Genomic DNA, 21,518 nt, shown 5'->3' with positions numbered 1-21,518 from the left:
TCCCTTAAGAAGGAAAAGTACTGTCAGCAAACAGCGTGGAAAATCACTTAGTCAAGGGTCATTCCTTGATGGACAGGATCACATTCATGCTAGAGCTAAATCGTATGAATGTCCTCTATGTGGGAAAGTCTTTAGTAGATGCTCTACACTCAGCAGACACAAGAGGATTCACACCGGAGAGAAACCATATAAATGTCATCTGTGTGGGAAAGTCTTCAATCAAAGTTCCTCCTTGAAACAACATGAGAAAACTCACACAGGAGAGAAGTGCTATGAATGTCATCAGTGTGGGAAAGCCTTTCTTCAAAGCTCTGGCCTTAGTTCGCACAAGAAAATCCACACTGGAGAGAAACCACACATATGTCTTGAGTGTGGGAAGGCCTTCAGTCACAGTTCAGGGCTTAGTTCGCACATGAGAATCCACACTGGAGAGAAGCCACATGTATGCCTTCTGTGTGGGAAGGCCTTCAGTGAACATGCTAAACTGAGAGAACATGAGAGAATCCACACTGGAGAGAGGCCCTATGAATGTCAGTGGTGTGGGAAATGCTTCAGTCGTGGCTCTTCCCTGAGACGACATGAGGGAACCCAGCACTGGAGAGAAAGTCAGGAGGGCCCTCAGTAGACGTCCTGACCTGAGATGACATGGTGTCATACATGTGAGGAATGTGGATGGAACACCAGCCATAGCTTTAGCATTTAACCACACCAAGGTTCACACCCACTAAAGAAACTCTGTCTGTAATCAATATGGACACTCGTTCAGGCATCACACTCCTCAGTCCAGACAGGCATCACCTGTGGATGTGGATCCATATGTGCCCAGTCTCTGTGGCAAAGCCTTTAGTCATTGGCCTGACCTCAGGTAACTTAGCAGAACTCACTCTGTAAATACAATATGGGTGTTTTTAGCAACAGCTCCCAACTCTAAAGACCCTAGAGGACTTGAGCAGAGGATAACCAACCCCTAGTTCTTCTTTGATAATTATTGTTCAACACGAGCCAACTCCAGGTAGAGAACCACTAAAACTGTAATGACTGTTAACAAACATTCAGCTGATCACCAGGCTTGATGTGAACGAGAAACTCAGTGAAAAAAATAAACACTAAAACAAGAACAAAGATGTAAACTCTTGAGAAATACCCAAGTATGTTGAGCAACACCAAAGCATACTTATAAATAATTCATCCTGGAGAAGTAAAGCAATGTAAAGTCGTGAGAAATTCTTTCTTCATAGAGCAACCTCTCTGGAACACGTGTGCTCAGACTGTACAACACACCGTCAGTGTCGTGAAGGAAGGGAAGTCTTCAGTGATCACTTATTTCTCAGTCAGCATTAAATTCTCACACTGAGGATGTAGCAATCCTAAAAATCAAAGTGGAGCTACAGCTAGATTTCATATCAGAAAAAACTGACCCTCTGTGTGGGAGGGGGAGCCTCTAAAAGAATCCTTTAACACACATTCAGGCAAATTGTGATTTGCAGAAATACCTCTTCATGAAAATGTGGCATAAAATGGAGAGTGAAGTGATCTAGCAATATAGAATGGAGAGTTTGGAAGAAACTAAAATTTCTGTATAGAATAATCGTTGCAAATATTCAAACAATAAAGTCTGTGGCTAAAGGAGCCAAGTGTTGGTGTCTGGTTTTCTTTGTGCCCCTGTGAACACAGGTATTCAGGTCTGCACCCTCGGAAAGTGGGCAGAGACTCAGCCCCAGTCTCTGAGTGTCCCCTTTCTCCACAGCTCTTTCCACACAACTCAGCTCCACTCATTCCAACGTCCCCCTAACCCCGTCTATCCTTTCAGGCCCTGGTGGCGACACAGCTCTGATCTTCAGCTCCACTGGTAATGTTTCCCAGAATATCATGACCCTGGTCAGGCAAGGTTATGGGAAAGTCTCAAAGACATCTAGTCCTACACTTTTTGAGGCCCCTCAACATATTTCTGCAGATGGAAACCACCGGGGCCTAAAGAGACAGGCATCTCTGCCCTCCCAGACCTCAGAAATCTCTTGTTATTTTGTCCCAAAACCTCTGAATTGAGCTAAGTGGATGAAGAGTTCCTTCCATAATCGTACTATCTTATTCAGCTGATTCCTGAATTATGCACCCAGCAGTCTCATTAAAGAGGTACACATACCCCTGCATAAGCTCATGGAATAAATCTCCAGGAATGAAACTATCAGCGATAACACATTCCAGTTTTTAAAATAATTAGTGCAATATACTTTTCGCCAAGAAAAAATGAATGTTCTCACAAAGCGGATCTCCCCACTTTGTGCAGGACTTGGAGTGTTATCCTTTGACACACATCAATATTGAACCTAAATCTTGAGGGAAATTCTTCCCGGATATCCACTGGGATGACTTGTGTTCTTGTAGCACAAAGTAGCACGATTCCCAAACCACAGGCCTGAGTCCCCTTACAGGAACACATACGAGGGTGATATTGATCCATCATTACTTTTGAAATTCTCCACAAGGGATTCTGGGGGACAGTCAGGGTGGAAAAACACATCCTGTGTGAAGAGGATGAGCAAACAATTCTATTGTTGGCCTAAGAAAAAACGTGTTTTACCCACAAGCTGTATTTGAATTTAGCTGTACTTATGGGCAACCACTTATCTGAGACCTATGTGGTGGCTTAGCCAGGAATGCCCTCTTCTGCCCCAATGTGTCTCCAGGAGAGAAGGGCCCGGTGCTGCTGGGGGTGAGGCCTGTGCAGGTGCTGGGGCCCCCGGGAATGGTGATGTGCACACTCCCTTCCCAGAGGAGTGCACGTCCCACTGGGATTTATCTACACTGACCTACGCATGTGCCTGTGCTGGGCATTCCTAGCTAGACAAGGGATTTCAGAGTTGTTCCCCTACAATGGTGACCACAGCGGGGCAGCATCTCACAAGGAGGTGTGTTTGGGGGGCACCTTGGCAGTTTGTCTGAGTGGCGGAGGGGCCTGGAGTCAGCAAGAAACCTCTCTGAAGCTTAGTCACTGGGGGGGACTCAGGGCTCTCTTGGTCGGGCTGACCCAGGCTTCTTCACAGGCTCAGGTGCTGAGAGTGACAGGCCCACAGAGACACAGTGAGAGGCAGAGTCAGAGAAACAAAGAGAGAAACTCCCAGAGAGAGAGAGACAGAGACAGAGAAGCAGTTGCAGGGCCACTGGGCTCGGCTTAGAATTCCTACCACATAACTTCTCCCACATTCTGTTGCTCAGAGCCAATCGCAGGCTGGCCAAATTCCGGGGGTGAAAAAAAGGTCCAAGGGCTTCCCTGGTGGCGCAGTGGTTGAGAATCTGCCTGCCAATGCAGGGGACACGGGTTCGAGCCCTGGTCTGCGAAGATCCCACATGCACGGAGCAACTAAGCCCGTGCGCCACAACTACTGAGCCTGCGCGTCTGGAGCCTGTGCTCCGCAACAAGAGAGGCCGCGATAGTGAGAGGCCCGCGCACCGCAATGAAGAGTGGCCCCCGCTCGCTGCAACTAGAGAAAGCCCTCGCACAGAAACGAAGACTCAAAACAGCCAAAATTAAAAAATAATAAATAAATAAATTAATTAATTAAAAAAAAAGAAAAAGAAAAAGGTCCAGCCCTTAATGAGAGAAGCGGCAAAGTCACACAGCAGAGCCCTGGGCCTGAGAAGGTAGAAGGAATCTGTGGTGATTTGTTTCAATCTAACTCAAAAGGCTTAGATATGGGGTCAGGTGTTTACACTTTAGTCATACATGATTCTCTAGTTTCCAAGATTTCTGCAGAATCCTCCCCCTCACCCCCTAACACCACATCATGATCTCTTTCATCCCATGGCTGTGAGGTAGAGTGGGAACCACTATTTTCTGAGCTGAGGCTATTCTCCTGGGACAGTATAAACCCCTTTCTCCATGAAGTTTTCTATTTTCTACCTTTCCTTCCAAAAACCCTCCCATAGCTTCAAGGCAGAAGACATTGACTGTAGCTCCTATTCAAACTGCTGCTGTCCCAGGAGAAAGACCCTCCTCCTAACCTTTAAATCACTAGGTTCTTTTTTAACATATGAAAATGGGATACATGTTTATTCTTCAAAAATACCTAGGAATTCAGGAAACATTTTTTTCTAAAACTTGAAACTTTGAGCAAAGTATGGAATACCACAACGATTCCACCTTTACTCTCAATCGCAATTTCTGTACGTGACTTCAATTTTCTCTTCCTTTACTAGTGGAGGAGGGTCCTTCTCCCAGTGTGTCCACATTATGACATACTCCCTTTGCAGGACAACCAGGAAAAGAGCATCTGGGGACTGGAAGTTAATAAAAATGGAGGCCGTAGTACACCAGAGGGAGTGGGCCTCTTAACAATGAGGTATGAAGTCGAAGGTATGGAAACACAGACCTTAAACCTGCTCCCTTGTATTGATTTAGAGGGAAGAGACTCAAAAGGTTTACAGGGGGTTTGATCATCTGTATCACAGAACTGAGACTCTGAAATGGGGAGAGACATAGAAGATCAGAATTCAAAGTTCTGACCAGAAAACCAGAAATGCATTGAAAAGTGAGTGGAAAATTAGTCGTGGGGAAGGGAGGGAAGGAAGCCTCTTAGGATAAACAAACATTACCTTCAATGCAATAAAGCATTTTGTAAGAATCACATCGAAAATGCAGGGAAGAGACAAAGGTGTCTGACTCTGAGGTTTTATTTGGTAAATGGAAAATAATCATGAGTTTTGTAGCTTCACTTGATTTATAGGGTCACCCAACTCTATATTTTTCCTTCAAGATGTAAGTTCTTCAACTGTGGCTCTTTCTATTGCAGGGCTTTTGTAGGGAAAGAGGGGGTACTCCATCTCATTAAACCAGTGGGATCAGCGCAGCAAGATTGTTTGGACGTGGCAAATCCTTGATGGAGGTGGAAAACTTCCCCAAATAAAAAGGAGGAATAGTTTGGATAATTGCCTGCTTTAAAAGTTAAAGACCCCAACTTCATCTCAGCATCACCATGACTAAATACCACTTCTCCTTTACACAATAGTTAGATAGATAGATAGATAGATAGATGTATGTCCTGGAAGAAGGTTTTCCAGTGGGCAGTTTTATTTCTTGCACATGGGAATCTTGATTAACCTTCAAGCCCATGTGGAAAAAAAACATTTTGTGAGGCCAGAGATCGGGATGGAGTTGAGAGTGAGACACAGGAGAAGATACCAGTTTACACGTCCTCTAAGATTTTGAAAAGACTAATTAACGGTTCTAACTCAACTCCTTCCATAGACCTACATGTGCTCTCTGCCTACTGGTTGACCAGACTGCCTTTGAGCGGCTCCGGAGGCGGTGGCCAATTTAACTTCCTGCTGACCACCGACCTGCGGTCCTAAGGTTCACGCAGTACTTTTCCAGGGCCCGTTATAAGGTTGGGGGACGGCAGAGGAACCGCTTCTGCGCACATCTAGAGGCCGGGTGTAATCGGTACTTTCCCCGCTTAGGAAGCAGACAACTCAAGTCTGCCCCCCTCCCTGCCTCCCTCCGACCCGTCTAGTTACTCGGGAAAACCCAGGACGAGACACTCCGCGCCTAAAGGCTCAGCCGAAATGCATCCTGCAGCCGGGTCTCCGGCCGGAACCCTCCCCGACTCGGGGCGGCCGGAGGGGAAGGGGCGGGGGCCCGGGAGGCAGGCCAGCGGCGCGGCGGGCGCGGAGGATGCACGCGGGGGTCCTGGGCCTCTCCGCCCTGCTGTTGGCGGCCGAGCAGAGCGCGCGTGAGTGCGGGGCAGGCCACGCTCACCCCTCCGACCCACCCTGACGCCCGGGGACCCACACGCCACCCCGGCCACGGCGGCGGCCTCTCCCCGTCTGCACCCAGCACTGCGCGCCAGTGCACGCACGGTGGCACCCCACCCGCCCGGTCCCTAGTAGATCCCCGCGAATGCACGACCCTCCTGGGGATGCATGATTGCCCCCCGAGGATGAGTGCCGCGCCCCCTCCGCCCCCGCATGCATGGTCCCCCAGCATCTGAGGCCCCTCCGCGGCGGATGCACGATCCTCCCCCCCTCCCCCTTGCATGCATGGTCCCGGTGTATCTGAGGTCCCTCCGCGGCGGATGCACAATTCTCTCCCCTCCGCCCCCGCATGCATGGTCCCCCGGCATCTGAGGTCCCTCCGCGGCGGATGCACGATACTCCCCCCTACCCCTTGCATGCATGGTCCCGGTGTATCTGAGGCCCCTCCGCGGCGGATGCACAATTCTCTCCCCTCCGCCCCCGCATGCATGGTCCCGGTGTATCTGAGGCCCCTCCGCGGCGGATGCACGATCCTCCCCCCTCCCCCTTGCATGCATGGTCCCGGTGTATCTGAGGTCCCTCCGCGGCGGATGCACAATTCTCTCCACTCCGCCCCCGCATGCATGGTCCCCCAGCATCTGAGGTCCCTCCGCGGCGGATGCACGATCCTCCCCCCTCCCCCTTGCATGCATGGTCCCGGTGTATCTGAGGTCCCTCCGCGGCGGATGCACAATTCTCTCCCCTCCGCCCCCGCATGCATGGTCCCCCGGCCTCTGAGGTCCCTCCGCGGCGGATGCACGATCCTCTCCACCCCCCTCCAGCGGGTGCGTGATCCCCTGCAGGAGTCTCGGCACATGTGCCCCCCCCTTCCCTCCAGAAAGGCCTCCGGGACGCGGCAAAGTGCTGCAGGTGCCCGAGGCGCTGCACGCGGGCCTGGGGGCGCCCTGCTCTCCCCACTACCCGGCCGGCCTGGGGGCGCCCTGCTCTCCCCACTACCCGGCCGGCCTGGGGGTCTGGGCGGCGGGGGAAACCGCTCGGGGCCAGGCTGTGGTGGGACTGGGCTCGGCTTCCGCGGAGCTCTGGAGGGAGGACCGTCTACAGCTGGGCCGGAGGCGGCCGGTGCGGGGCGCCCTGGGCGCGTGGGGAGCGCGGTCCGCCGGCCGGGACGGGGCGAGCAGGCGGCGCGGTTCAGCGCCTTTCCAGTTTGAACTTGTAACTCCTTCGGTGCCGGAGCGGAGGCCTCCGCCCGCTGCCGCCCGGCTCCCTGCAGCCGCTTCTTCCTCGCGGGGCCCCCGCAGATGGGGGGAGGGGTTGGGGGGAGTGGAATTAATGGGGCTTCAGCATCCAGACCCCCCCAGCGTTCCTCGCCACTCCCCAGCTCTCAGGCACTTGGGGACCCCGGCGGGCGCTGGCTCTGCACTTTATCCTGGGAGGGAGTTGCCCCCGCGCCGTGTCGGCGGGTCCCTTGTTAGAGCCGCGGTCCGCGAAGGTCCCCCGGGGTCGTCCCCGCCATGAGGTTTCAGAGGCGCCCAGAGGAGGTCCCAGGTTGAGACCGGCTCCAAAGCTCCGGGGTCCAGCGCCGCCACCGAGCAGGGCTAAGATGAGACAGGACCCCGGGTCTCGGCACCCACCCCAGGTGGCCCCGCGGACGTGGCCTCCTCCTTCCCTCCCAGCTAGGAACGCCTGGGCCTCAGCGTTCCTCAGACTGGGCAGGGCGTGACTCCCCCAGAGGCTTCTTGTGCCTGGGGCTCCTGGTTTGCCTTGTGTGCCGGGTGATTAGAGCAAGGGACAGAGCCTGGGCACCAAGGAATGGGTGCCCAAACCCTGGCTTCTCTGGGAACCTGCAGGGTTCCCGTCTGTACCTGGGGCGGTGCTCTCTTCCCGCTGCAGTTCACAGCTTTATGTGCCCATAAATCCACGTTAAACTCTAACCCTGGGAAACGCAAGCAATAGTCCTGTAAAACAATTACTGTGAGCCCCGAGCACCTACTAGTACTGGACAGAGGTAAGCACCCACCTCTATTGTCACTCATCAGGGAGGGCAGATCCTAACCTAGATTTATCAAGCTCTTTCCATTCCCTGACCCTATCCTACAACCCTCAAAAATAAAATAAATGAAGCCGTCCCCAGAGAGGAGGGTTTACATTTTTGAGCACATACTAAGTGCCAGGTGTTTTTTTTGCATGCTGTCCTATGCGATCCAACAGTCCCTTTATACAGCCATGGTGTCTGGGCCTTTGGGATCCTTTGGGAAGCTCTGGCGCTTTCGTTCAACCTCATTCCGGTCTAGACTGCCCGCAGGCTCTGCCCACTCCAGGCTAGGCGTAGCAGGCAGCACTGCTGGCTGTAGGAACACAGTGTTGGCTGGTTGCCCAGGCTCCTTCCTGCCTTCCATTAACGCTCTGGTCCTTCCTCTGGTCCCCAGGCCTCTGCACCGTGGTTTACTACTTCACCACAGGCCGGCTCCTCTGGGGGTGGCTGGCCCTCTCTGTGCTACTGCCTGGCTTCTTGGTCCAGGGCCTGAGCTACCTTTGGTTCCGAGAAGATGGACATCAAAGTCACTGCTCGTTGGTGGTGCTACACCTCCTCCAGCTGGGCGTGTGGAAGCGGTAAGGCAGCCCCTTTCAGCCCTGAAGCGTGATTTCACACGTGCGATAGGAGGGTTCTTCTGCGCATACGTATTCCATCCTTAGGGTCACAAGAGTGCAGGCTTGGGAGAATGTTCGAAGCCACCTCTTTGAACATCTGCTCTGATATTGGTCACCTCGCCCAGCCTGAACTTCCTTGAGCATCCTCAAGGGGCTCCTACCAGAAGGAGCCGTGACCCTTCAAAAGCTTTTTCTTGACTTGGGCCAAATCCTATGTGCTCTTGTTTAATTCAGTTGGTCTCGCCTTTAGAGCCATGGAAAGTGACTCAGTTAGGGCCGGTCCGTGTAAACCCCTACTCCCTCACTCCAGGAGGGTGACACAGATTTAAGCAGACTCAGCAGTGGGGTCGGCCTGGTAACATTTGCATTAAGCTTTTATTGCAAGGAGAAGCCATTTGGGTGCCAGGGCCAAATTTTTCCATAAAAAGGCATCCTGGACAGGCCCAGCGCTCAGCCGGCTCGCCTTTGGTCCACCAGTGCCGGTAAGGTGTTATTTTCCCTGGGATACCTGGATTCCTGGAGGGTCAGGGCAGATGCGGCAGTGAGCTTACACTGGGGCACATTTCAGCTCTCAGCTGCCTCATAATCCCATAGAGTTGCCAGGAATTTTAAAAGGGAGAAACTTGGGAGATCAGATGGGTGAAGCCCTCCGGCTCAAGAGTACATGAACTTGTAGTCGCTGAGGATAGGAAGGCTGTCCAGGAGTCACGGCCAAGTCCCAGACCTCGGGCTGTGCTGCTGGCTGTTTTGCGTGGTTTATGCCTTCAAGCCATGCCCAAGGCTTTCTTTGGAGGCGCTGAAGTGAGTTTTCTGATTTCCCAGCTGCCTCTGAGGAGGGACTGAATCTCAGCTTGGAGGCAGAGGGTACTTCTGATAAAGACATCGCCCAACCACCCGAATTTCTCTGGGCCCCTCGGAGCTGGAACCCTACATCTCCAAAGGCACCAGAAGCATTTTCAACTACAGCAATTTTGCCTAAAGCTGAGCCTTTGTGTTCAAGCCATGTGGTTCCTCTGACACGATAGGACTCTGACCAGTGGGGAGAGAGCAGAGGTGGCTTTCCCGTTGGACTCAGGGAGGATCGGAGCCTGTACTGGGCGCTACCCACATGTGCTGACCCTTCTGTGTGCCCAACTTGGTACGAAAACCATTAAGGGCTCAGGTCCTTCCAGGGACCACGTGGTACGTTATAGTCATCAAGTGTGCGACCTCAAGGACAGAGCACCTATTGAAAAAAAATGAATCAGCTCTCCCCTAAGCAAACATGTCATAGCTCAAAAGAAGATTGAAGTCAGGGCCAGTCACTTGAGAGAAGCCTCCTGAATAACTGTCAGATAAATCTGTCTTCTGGGGCTCCGTGGGGACCCTTGGTCCCATTTGATCCAGTGCCTTCTTCAGAGATGGGGCAATGTCAGGCTCGCACGTATCCACTTCCATGCTGGTGTCCAAAACTGACCCCCGCTCATCTTCCCCAAGTTTCTCAGATGATGCCATGAATACTAAATATATTTTTTTTAAAAACTAAAATGGGTAAATGAAGAGAGACAGGAAAATTAGAAATTAGGAAAAACAACTAGTCATCTATATCTCTTCTTATTTAAAAAAAGAAGTTAATGGGACTTCCCTGGCAGTGCAGTGTTTAAGACTGCGCTCCCACTGCAGGGGACACAGGTTCGATCCCTGGTCAGGGAACTAAGATCCCATATGCTGCTCAGTGCGACCAAAAAAAAAAAAAAAAAAGTTAAGACGACTAAAAATATATATGTATAATTTAAAAGGACAAAAAGAAAAGGCAAGAGAAAAGAAAAGAAGTGAGAAAAGTCAGGAAACGGAAGGGAATGTTGGGAAAGAAGATAATGCCAGAATGCACAATTACTCCAATAAAGATGTTAAAAAAAAAAAAAAGCACAATTACTCTTGCTCACGGTGAACCACAAATTTGTCTCTCAGTTTTGCAACAAGCATAAGAAGCTACATGGTTTGCAATGTTTCTGTGATAGAAAATAAACCAAACAAATGGAAATCTACTTCCTTAGAAGAAAACTTTGAAAGTTAAAGTAGAAAACAAGAAATTATTCCTTTTCCTGCAACCAGCTTATTGGGCTTTCACAAAGAAGACACTGGGTAATGGAGTGTCTTTCAGCACATCCACACGGAATTTTGCAAGACTGATTCCCAAGAAGCCGCTCAGAAAACTGCAGTTCAGCTAAAGCACCTGTAGGAGGAGCCAAAACAATTCTGTTTGCACAATCCTATACAAATAGCATTTAAAAAGAGATCATAACATAATGCAGAAGAATCTACTAAAAACAAAAAAACCAATTAAACGCAAACCTCATGAAGTGGCTTGTAAAAAATGCAAGGACTTAAAATATAAAAGTAGGGCTTCCCTGGTGGCGCAGTGGTTAAGAATCCGCCTGCCAATGCAGGGGACAGGGGTTCGAGCCCTGGTCCGGGAAGATCCCACATGCTGTGGTGCAACTAAGCCCATGCGCCACAACTACTGAGCCTGCGCTCTAGAGCCCACGTGCCACAACTACTGAAGCCCGCATGCCTAGAGCCCGTGCTCCGCAACAAGAGAAGCCACCGCAATGAGAAGCCCGCGCACCGCAAGGAAGAGCAGCCCCGGCTCGCCGCAACTAGAGAAAGCCCCTGGGCAGCAACGAAGACCCAACACAACCAAAAATAAATAAATTTAAAAAAAACCCCAAAACCCCCCAGGAAACAAGTGTTGGCAAGGATGTGGAGAAATTGGAACCCTTGCACACCGTCGGTGGAAATGTAAAATGGTGCAGCCACTATGGAAAACAGAATGGTAGTTCCTAAAAAAATTAAACATAGAAGTACCATATAATCCAGCAATTCCACTTCTGGGTATATATCCAAACAAGTTGAAAGCAGGGTGTGGAAGAGATCTTTGTACACCCATGTTCATAGCAGCATTACTCACAGTAGCCAAAACATGAAGCAACCCAAGTGTCTATTAACAGATGAATGGATAAGCAAAATGTGGTCTGTACATACAATGGAAAAAAAGAATGAAATTCTGTAATATTCTACAACGTGGATGAATCTGGAGGACATGATGCAGTAAGCCATGTGCTAAGACAAATATATAATTCCACTTACACGTGGCACCTAGAGTAGTCAAGTTCATAGAGTCAAGTTCATAGAGACAGAAAGTAGGATGGGGGGTGCCAGGGGCCGGGGGGAGGAGGGAACGGGGAGTTACTGTTTAATGGGGACAGAGTTTCAGTTTTACAAGATGAAAAGAGTTACAGAGGACGATGGTGGTGTTGGTTGCACACCATTATGAATTATTGCAAATTGTCAATAATCTAGTAAATTATGAAATTTAAATTATTAATATCACTGAACTGTACCCATAAAATGGTAAAGATGGTACATTTTATGTTATGTGTATTTTACCGCAATTTTAAAAACTTGAAAAAACTGTACAGTCCTAGCGGAAACCTCAGCTGTTCACTGTCTCAGCTTTCACGTCACCATAAAGGTTAAGATGGAGAGAGGTGTCACTAATTCTTCACCTTGTGTGGCTACGATAGACTACTCCGGGTGAAGCGGATAAGTTTGGTTTTTTATTTAAGCTGTTCAGTGGAGCTTGCTGGGAAACATCATTCCAAAGACCAAGTTAGTTTAATTAAACGTGTTAACAAATGTCAATTTTTAGTGCATGTTGTTCTCAGTGCAACTAGAAATCTTAGACCATCATTAACACAGCTCAATATGCTCGGTATTTATTCGTTCATGTTTACTAACCTTGTGTGAACAAAGGGGCTGGAGACACGTGATTAAGACACAGTCTGAGGCCAAATTGGGAACAAAGCTGGAACAGTGAATTAGAAGAAGAGGGAGATGTTCGCAGGACGCTGGGAGCCCCAGGGTTTGCCACGGTGCATCCCTGGACCAGCGACGTCTTCATCACCCGAAACTCGCTAAAAATGCAAATTCTCGAGCTTCACCGGGACCCACATGGCATCGCGGCAAACTCCTCATAATTCTCCAAACGCGTCTGTTTAATTAGAAATTCTAGGCCTGGGGCCGGGCAAGCTGTCTTTAAACAGCCCACCTGGTGACTCTGATGCCGCTCACGATTGGAACCGCCGTCCGGACACAGGAGCCGTCGTGTGAGGGCTGAAGGATGAGGCGGACTCTGATGCACGTGGGAGGGGGAGGCACTTGTGACCCAGGAAACAGCAAAGCTGATGCAGAAAGAGGCGCTGCCAGTGGTGGTTTTGGAAAACTAGAAGTGTGCTGTGCTGTGAGTGCAGGCTGAGGATTTTCTGGACAAGAGCAGTGTGGGCGGAGACAGAGTGGGCTGGACCGTGAAGGAACTTGTCCGCCAGGTAAGGGGTTGGAGAGCCACTGGAAAGGTTTAAGTAAAGGAATAACCTGGTCAGGCAAGGCCCTTAGAGACAGCACAGGAAAGGAACTGAGAAGGGGGAGTCCAGGGGCCAGGCAGGCGGCCAGAAATCCGGGCAGGAGCTGGCGAGGACCTGGAAGGAGACCATCCACTCCCACCTCCGCCCTCCTCCCCCCACTGCCCGCCCCGTACCTCCGCTTTCACCTGGGCCCCCCGAACCCCCCTAACCAGTGATCTCAGCCTGAGTCCCTTCCTCCCTGCATCAGGTTCCAGAAGCGCGATTCAGAAAACCAGGTGAATCGCATTCGCACTGGTTCTCCATTTCCCACTGGTCCAGAAGGGACACCCAACTCCTCAGCTGGGCCAGAAGAGGCCTCCGCTGTCCAGCCCCAGGGCGGACCGCCGTTTCAGGGGCCCTCCTCCCGCCCCCCCCCCCCCGATGCCACCGTGCTCCCTCAGGCTTTGTCCCTGTCCTGAGTATGCCCGTGCCTCCTTTCCCGGAACATGTTTTCCTCTCTCCCCGGGACCCCTTCCGCCCCTCTCATTTTCACACGTCTTTCTTCCTGCTTAAAACCTTTCGCGTGTGTATGGCTTTCTTTCCACAACGGAATCTTGGGCTTCCGGAGAAGGTCTTCAATTTCGTTTGCACCCTCTGCCGTCTCCAGCAGGTGGGATCAGCCCAGTAAGGATGCCCGTGGAATGAATGGAGGCGGCTGGGAGGGTAGGAAGGGAGATTGGCACGTCCCCACAATGGAGGATTCAGGACTGAAAGGGAAGCTACCGTATTCAGCTTCATATGCTTTTTGTTTTTAATAAATTTATTTATTTTTGGCTGCGTTGGGTCTTTGTTGCTGTGCGCAGGCTTTCTCTAGTTGCGGCGAGGGGGGGCTACTCTTCGTCACGGTGCACGGGCTTCTCATTGCCGTGGCTTCTCTTGTTGCAGAGCACAGGCTTCAGTAGTTGTAGCACGTGGGCTTCAGTAGTTGTGGCTTGCGGGCTCTAGAGCTCAGGCTCAGTAGTTGTGACGCACGGGCTTAGCTGCTCCGTGGCATATGGGATCCTCCCGGACCAGGGCTCGAACCCGTGTCCCCTGCATTGGCAGGCGGATTCTTAACCACTGCACCACCAGGGAAGCCCCATATGCTTTTTCTTAACATTATATTTGGGTCAGAGATCACGGCTTCAAAGACTCAGTAAGAAATCAGTTCACTCCAGGATCCAAATCATGAAAGAGGAAAGCTGTCTTTCTTAAGTGTCTTTCCTGGGCCCTCTGTACCCTGAACAAAGCCATTTCAAAGAGGACCCCCTTCTGCTCTGGCCGTAGAAATGTTGGCCGGAGATCAGAGGGAGGGGGCGTTCGGGGTAACTTGAAAGGCGCACCCAGCTCTCTTTCAGGAGTCGGTAAATTAAAATGATTCCCAGTTTTTCTGAACTTGGACAGAAGTTCGCAATTGCACATGGACTTGGCAGGCACGCCTGCCCCTGCTGCAGGCAGGTGTAGGGATCACGGTGTTCCTGCTTCTGGGCACGTGAGTGGGAAACCGCTGTGAAAACCCGAAGTCCCCAGAGCCCACACGTGCGGGGGGAACGGTGTCGTTTTTATACGTGCACGACCCTCCTGGGGGCGCGGGACAGCGACCCATGGCACCTCCAGACGGCTTTCGTAAGATGGAAGCATCAGAAAGGTTTCTAGGGTGGGTTTTTGGGAAGCAGAATGAAACAGGCACGTTTCCTCCTTTTTCTTCCGTCGCACTGACTCCTTTTCCTGGATGTGTGTCCCTACAGCCAGGGCGGCCCGCCCTTGCACACCCCACGATGGCGCCCTGCCCTTCCTGCTGTCCGGCGGCAGCGGATTAATTCCCATCCCAAGAGGCCCTGGGGCCGGGGAGGTAGCTCAGGGTTAGCTCCAAACTTTGCAGGGCTCAGAGAGAGTCCGCAGCAAACCTGTGTGGTCCAGGCTCCCGGCCTACCACCCCTTCCATGACCTACCACCCCTTCCACATGTGGGCAGAGTGTGTTCCACGGGCTGGGCCTTGCTGGGCAAGGTCACCTGCTGCAGCTTGGGACAGACGTGCCACCTTCACTCTGGGGTCAGAGCTCAGGCACTTGGGGTGTAGATGCGATCGGTTAACCCCTGGAAAGCTATCGGTCTCTACACGATAAGCCAGAGAAGGGGGTTCCTGCATAAGCTATCACGGTGTGGTTCTGAGTCCCGGGCTCTCCTCTTCCTCAGGCACTGGGACGCCGTGGCCCCTGTTCTCCGGAGGGAAGGGGAGGCCTCCCCCTGGGGCCAGCTGCGGATGCAGGAGGCCGACCTGTCGGCCCTGCGCCTCCTGGAAGCCCTGCTGCAGGTCGGGCCCCACCTGCTGCTTCAAACATACGTCTTTCTCGCCTCGGACTTCACTGGTATCGTGCCGGGTGAGTGTCTCCTACCACTGGCCTCAGACCGTCCGACTTCTCAAGGGGGACAGAAGGAAACGCCTTATTTAGCAAAACCCGGCAACCTAAGATTTCCTGTTTGGGAGAATTAGGGCAGCCCAAGGGAATGGTTAATACTGGCTTTTGTTTGGGGCGATGAGTTCCCGGGGGTCGGCTTCCCTCGTGGGGCTCAGTCCATGGGACAGAAATTGCAGAGAGTCAGATGAGCCTGAAAGCACCTTGGGAAGGTGCCACGCGCTGCCACTTGTGAAATCAGCGTGTCTGTTTCTCACGGGACTAAGTCTGCAGCCTGAGCAACACACCTCGAGAGCCATGGAAACAGAGCAACTCAGGCCCCGGCAAACGTGCATCTTCTGCCGGCTCTCACCCCAGGGCGCAGGCTGTCTCCTACGGGCCTGGAACCATTTGATGTCCTGGTCTTATTTCTCTGATTAAACCTCCTGTATATGGATTGAAGGGCAGAGCGCATTTGGGATGAAATGCCACGATCAGAGCCGTTAGGATCTGCTTCGTCACAAACCGGAGGTGCTTGAGGAGCAGTGACTGAATGCTTGTCTTCAAGGGTGGACACACGGAGAGCCCAGCCCACCTGAGGGGACAAGCACCCACGTGTTCAGCGAGCAAGGCCCTCCTGCACGTCCTCACTGCTTCAGAGCGGAGGAGGACGTGCGTGTTTGCACGGGGGTGACGACGCCCTCTGAGAAGTCAGGTTTTGTTAGGGGGTTAGACGTCCTGTAAACACGGGGTTGTCCTGTCCGCTTGGCTTCCAGGGATGAGTGCTCTGTGCTCCTGGTCTATGCTGTCCTGGGCCCTGGTGTGCTATGCTCGTGCCATGGGCTCCGTGAAGCCGGGTCAGCTCTCCACGCCGTGGACGGCCCTCGGCTGCCAGCTGCTCTGGAGGATGGGTATGGTGGGAGCCCGCGTTCTGAGTCTGGTTCTGTTCTTCCAAGTGTACCGCGTCTGGGTTCTGGTTGTTGCAGGTGAGTTGAGCATACGTTCCGACTATCTGTTGCTGCATGACACACCACCCCAGAACTTAATGCCTTAAAAGCACCATTCATGATCAACAGCCCCGGTTCTGCGGGCTGACTGGGCCCCGCTGGGGGTTCTTGCCTGGGCCAGGGCGTCCTCACACCGTCGCAGTAGGTTAGCAGGTGTCTGCATTCACAGGGAGGCTCCCCTGGGCTGGCTGTACAGACGTCTGGCACCCAGGGCTCCTCCACCCTTTCTCTTCGGCAAAGTCCTCTGGATTCGGACATGTCAGCTGAGCATCCCAAGAGAAAGGGGGTGGAAACCGCCAGTCCTCTTACAACTGGCCCGGAACTGGATCAGCGTGTCTTCTGCTGTATTCTGCCTGGCGAAGCGGTCTCGGCCAGCCCAAGTTCAAGAACGTGGAGGAATAGACTCAGCCCACGAGCGTCCAGGGAGAGGAGGAACGCATGGAGGGTCTCTCTGGAGAAACGCGCCCACAGCTCAGAGAGCCCAGCCCTCAAAGGACCAGCCAACTCCAGAGCACAGCCTTAGCTGCTGAGGGCTCCACATTCTGTATCATGGGCTGAAAATCCCTAGTAAAACTGGCACTTAAACAGGAGGGAGGCACAGGGTCCCACGTGCCCTGACGTGATACAGAAATGTGCAGTACATACTGTGCTGTGGCTCCTAGCCTCCAAAAGCCCTCCCTGTTACTCAAATGCTGAGTTTTAGGCACCTTCTCTGTTTCAAACAGGACATGTCCACTGAATCCAAAGCCCCCCTCAGCCCTCAATCTAGCCGCACCTGATTTGACCAGTGATGGCAGGGAGTTTGCCTGACGATGCAGGATGCCTGCCGGGGGCCTGTGTGTCCCTGCCCAGAGAGGAACCTCTTCCGGTCATCAGGGAACACCCTCTACAAGAAGGAACACGAAGCACTGAGAGATATTTAGACTTGAGCCTAGAACAAGCATGGATACATTTATTGGCAGAAAGCAGAAATCTTTGAAAGAAATTGTGTTCCTAAAGAGACATTAGCTGTTTTTAATTCGTTTTTTTTAAAAATTTCAGTTCAAACTCCAGTATGACGTTATTCCTCCTAAACTATAGGAACCAATATTACAGCGGGATTGCGTACAGATCTTTCCTTTGGATGTGGAGGTTTTTAAGCCCTTCGAGCAGGGATTAAAAAACAGTGAGCAATCAGTTTTGTCACTGGCTCTTTAAACACTTTCTGGAACTAAAAAGGCCTAAGTGCGCGATATTTGGTGAGTGTTACTGAAGCTAGTTTTTGTTTGCTTATCCCCAAATTAGGTCAGCTACCCTTTATGAGGATCAAGTGAGATAATACTTGCAAAAATAGAAAGTGTAGGTTTTCTGTGCCCCTTGAATCTCTTCTGGGCTTTCATTTGTTTTCTTGGATGCCGGGTCAGATGCAGTCAGAACAGAGAGGAGGGCTACACGCCCTGGTTTCCGAGTTCCTGCCCTACCCGCTCCCCGTCTCCTCCCTCAGCGCCCCCCCACCCCGAGGACCCTGACTTCCAAGGCTGCTCTCTGCAGGTGCCCACTGGCTGGTGATGACATTCTGGCTCGTGGCTCAGCAGAGTGACATCGTGGACAGCACCTGCCACTGGAGGCTGTTCAACCTGCTCATGGGTGCCACGTACATCCTCTGCTACCTCAACGTCTGGGACAGCCCTTCCCGAAGCCGGATGGCCACGTTCTACACGGCAAGTGGTGATGACGGTTTTGTTTAATCCCAGCTTTTACTGTATACGTAGAACGTGTGCGTGCATGCGTGTGTGTGTGCATGTGTGCACTTGTGCACACGTATCTATTAAGGAGGAATAGCTTAATTTTAGGAAAAATTCTAAAAGGAAGTATAGTCTTGAACAGAGATGATGGGCTCTGAAAATAGTAACCTGACGTCCAGTTGTTTCCACATAGTTACCGTGGCAAGGATTGTGGCGCCTTTGGTGGTGTTTTTCAGCCACTCTCTATGTCAGCCCATCTGATAAATATAATCACAGTTCTATTCTGTGTCATATACGCAATGCCCTTGTTAATCAGCTCAATCACTGAGTTACAGCTGTGGTCCTAGATAGTGTGAAAAACACAAAGATTACGTAATGCCTGTCTGCAGGCTGCTTCTGGTCCCATGGAGGAGATAAGCTTCTACCCAAACAATTTTTAAAAAGAGGCAGAATGTGGACAAATGCTGGCAGAGAAAACAGCGTCTGAATCTCACAGGAGTGTCACTTCCCACTGGGATGACCAGGGACACTTTTGATGAGAAGGGGGAAGTTGAACTGCATTGCAAATGGCAAAGGAGAGAGGACCAGCCAGGGCTTCGGAGCACACGCTTTGGAATCAGACGGGCTTATGTGGGACCCTGGCTCTGCCATTAACTGTCACCAAATGACATGGCCAAGAATTTAAACTCTCTGGGCCTATTTTTTCATCAGCACATCAGGACATAGCCACCCACCTCTCAGTGTCCCTGTGACAGTGATGTAAGACCTACCTGCTTTTCAGGGTCCCTGGGAAGATTAAATAATAAACAACTTGGGCTGAAATAACCAACAAATCGTGGCTGTTACTAATACAAAAACTTGTGCAGGCGCTCCAGGATGGAGGTGGGAACAAAGAGAAGAGCCCGGAGGTGCAGCTCCTGTCCGGCAGCAGGTGGGCGGCGTGGTCACCCCCTGGTTTTAGGAGAGCGCCGTAGAGCTTGGTGACCCCATAGGCCACGGGGCCCACAGACCAAAGAGGACCTGTGATGCTGAATGAGTCACAGAGCCCCGCCAAGCCTCAGTTTCCACATCTGGAAACCGGGAGTAACAAGGCCCATCTCACTGTGGGGGGTGAGGGCTGAGTGTGTGGCAGGGCCCCACCCCCACGCACCGTGAATAAAGCTGAGGGTCACTTTTCCATCGTCCGTTTACCGGAGCAGCGTGTTCACGTGCCGATGCCCATGGGCGCCCTGAGAAGGAGGACTACGTAAGGAGACGTTTCACATTTGCTGCTTTTCTTTGTTTGTTTTTGTCACGTTCACACCCTTGTCCCAGGAGTTCTAGGGGCTGTTACATAAGGAAGGGAAACAAATGCTTAATTCTTTGCAGCTGTCTTAGTCACCGGACCACTGAGTTCAGAGTGATTGAATAGGAAAAGACAGAACTTAGACACTACGGAAGTTTCGAGCGTGGAGGAGCAAAGATGCAGAAGCACAATGAAGGCCACGGGGTGCGGGGGAGGCCGTAGGAAAGCCAGTGTGGACGGTACCGAGTTAAACACACCCGGACGCCAGTTGACGGTGATGAAAACAGATTCTATTAAGTCAGTTGCAACAAGGAAAGGGGTCCAGCGTGGACTGACCCCGACCTCAATTTATGCAGAGGCGACTGCATATTTTAAAGGGAGAATGGCGTGGGACAGTGTGGGCTCGAGCAGAGTCGGGGAGTGAAGGGGTGTGGTCAATGTGACCTCACCATCTGGGGTGTTAGTTGGCGCTTTCGGGACGAGAAACACACTTCCCATTTCTTCACAACAGGAGGCAGTGTTCACACACCTTAGGGCAAGGAGCTCACAGGCTGGGAGAGTCGTCTCCTGGGATGTGCGTATTTCAGAGAGATGGTCCTCAGGTCCTGGAGAAGATGGCTCTGGGTGGTAAAAGATGTACATTTCAAAGGGATAGAGAAAGGGTTTATAATCACAAACTTTCTAAGGTAACGCCCCCCAAGAGGAAGTTCAGGGCCTATCTGCCTATCACCAGATTTGGGCTGGAATGAACAGTACATTCTCCTGACAGCACTGAGCTTTCTTAGGCAGGGACTTAACTGCGGCTGGGGTCATCATGCTAGGGGTGCAGCCTTGAGCTGTTAGAAATTATGGTAGTGTTGGTTCGGGTCTCTTAATGTGCAGAGGTGGGCAAAATCATTTCCGCTACGAGTCTGCAGTTTTTATAGGCCAAGGCTGAGGCCTCATCCAGAAGAGGGCTTAGGCGAGCCTGTCTGAGTCGTTTGGTCAAGAAGAGGGTCTTTGTCAGTGGAAAGTCATTGCGTTTGTCAGCGTTCTCCAGACAAACAGAACCAATGGGATATGTATGGATGCGTAAGAGCAGATTTATTATAGGAATTCGCTCATGCAATTATGGAAGCTGTGAAGTCCCACGGTCTGCCATCCGCAAGCTGGAGAACCAGGGAAGCCCGTGGTAACTTAGTCCAAGTCCAGAAGACCAAGAACCAGGAGCTTGGTGTCCAAGGACAGGAGAAGATGGATGTCTCAGCTCAAGAAGAGAAAGAGAATTCTCTCTTCCTCTTTTTTGTTCTATTCGGACCTTCAACAGATTGGACGGAGCCCACCTGCACAGGTGAAGGTGATCTTTACTCAGACTACCGATTCAAATGCTAATCTCTTCCCGAAACACCATCAGGGACACACCCGGAAGTAACGCGTTACCGGTATCTGAGCATCTCTTAACCCAGCCGAGTAGACACGTAACACCAGCAGTCACAGCCCTTTAGGGGGCAGCCTGTAGGAAGATGACCCTGGACCGGAGAGTCAGGACACACTGTGAAGAGGACCGCTGCGTTGTCAAGGAGTGGACCCGCGGCCCTGGGTGGAGGTGGGGCTGTTTCCAGGTGTGTTAGGGAGGATGCCAAGGTCTGATCTGCAGGTGAAACGGGTTACCCCGACAATGATGGGGAGGAGAGATTGCAGTAGAGCCCTGACAGGAAGTAGCAAGTTCAGAACTGTGAAAGGGCAGTAAGGACAGGAAGAAGGGGATGGATTTTTTTTTTTTTTCAGTCTGCACTACCAGTTTTTTTGTTTTGTTTTGTTTTGACATATACAAACCTAAGAGTTGGTATATGTCAGGAGGGCCAGACAGCTGATGAGATGTGGTTGATTTAAGGAGTAGAGAGAGAGCATCTCCAAGTTTTGCAGGCTGAGCTGCTGGGCAGCGCCATTTAGAACCGAAATAACACCTGCTGGACCCTTGAAACACAGCTGCCCAGAGCCTAAGGCATGGGGAGGTGGGTATTCTTAGGAGTTTTAAGCTGCCCCTAATATCATTTTTTATTCTCTCCTTATTTGACCTTTCTAGAGTTAAAATGATGCCAGTAAATGGCTATGGCAAACCCTGGAAGACTTTTAGCGTAATAGTATTGCAGGGGCTTCCCTGGTGGCGCAGTGGTTAAGAATCTGCCTGCCGATGCAGGGGACACGGGTTCGAGCCCTGGTCTGGGAGGATCCCACATGCCGTGGAGCAACTAGGCCCGTGAGCCACAGCTACTGAGCCTGCGCGTCTGGAGCCTGTGCTCTGC

General features: G+C 51.7%; 1 protein-coding gene across 1 annotated transcript in view; it reads left to right on the top strand.

The window, feature by feature from the left end:
- Positions 1-5,598: 5,598 nt before the first annotated feature.
- The window catches only part of XKR5 (XK related 5), a 37,578-nt gene continuing 21,658 nt past the window's right edge, over positions 5,599-21,518 (top strand). The window contains exons 1-5 of the mRNA XM_082375261.1: positions 5,599-5,729; positions 8,178-8,361; positions 15,018-15,202; positions 15,994-16,203; positions 17,755-17,924. Of these exons, the coding sequence (XP_082231387.1) occupies positions 5,672-5,729; positions 8,178-8,361; positions 15,018-15,202; positions 15,994-16,203; positions 17,755-17,924 (807 nt within the window). The 5' untranslated portion in view covers positions 5,599-5,671. The remainder of the gene's footprint in view (positions 5,730-8,177; positions 8,362-15,017; positions 15,203-15,993; positions 16,204-17,754; positions 17,925-21,518) is intronic.

This window comes from Balaenoptera borealis (assembly GCF_965194805.1).
Source record: "Balaenoptera borealis genome assembly, chromosome: 21".
In the NCBI taxonomy this organism is placed as follows: Eukaryota; Metazoa; Chordata; class Mammalia; order Artiodactyla; family Balaenopteridae; genus Balaenoptera; species Balaenoptera borealis.
Note: the sequence above shows the minus strand (reverse complement) of the source record. Positions and strands in the feature narration are given on the sequence as shown.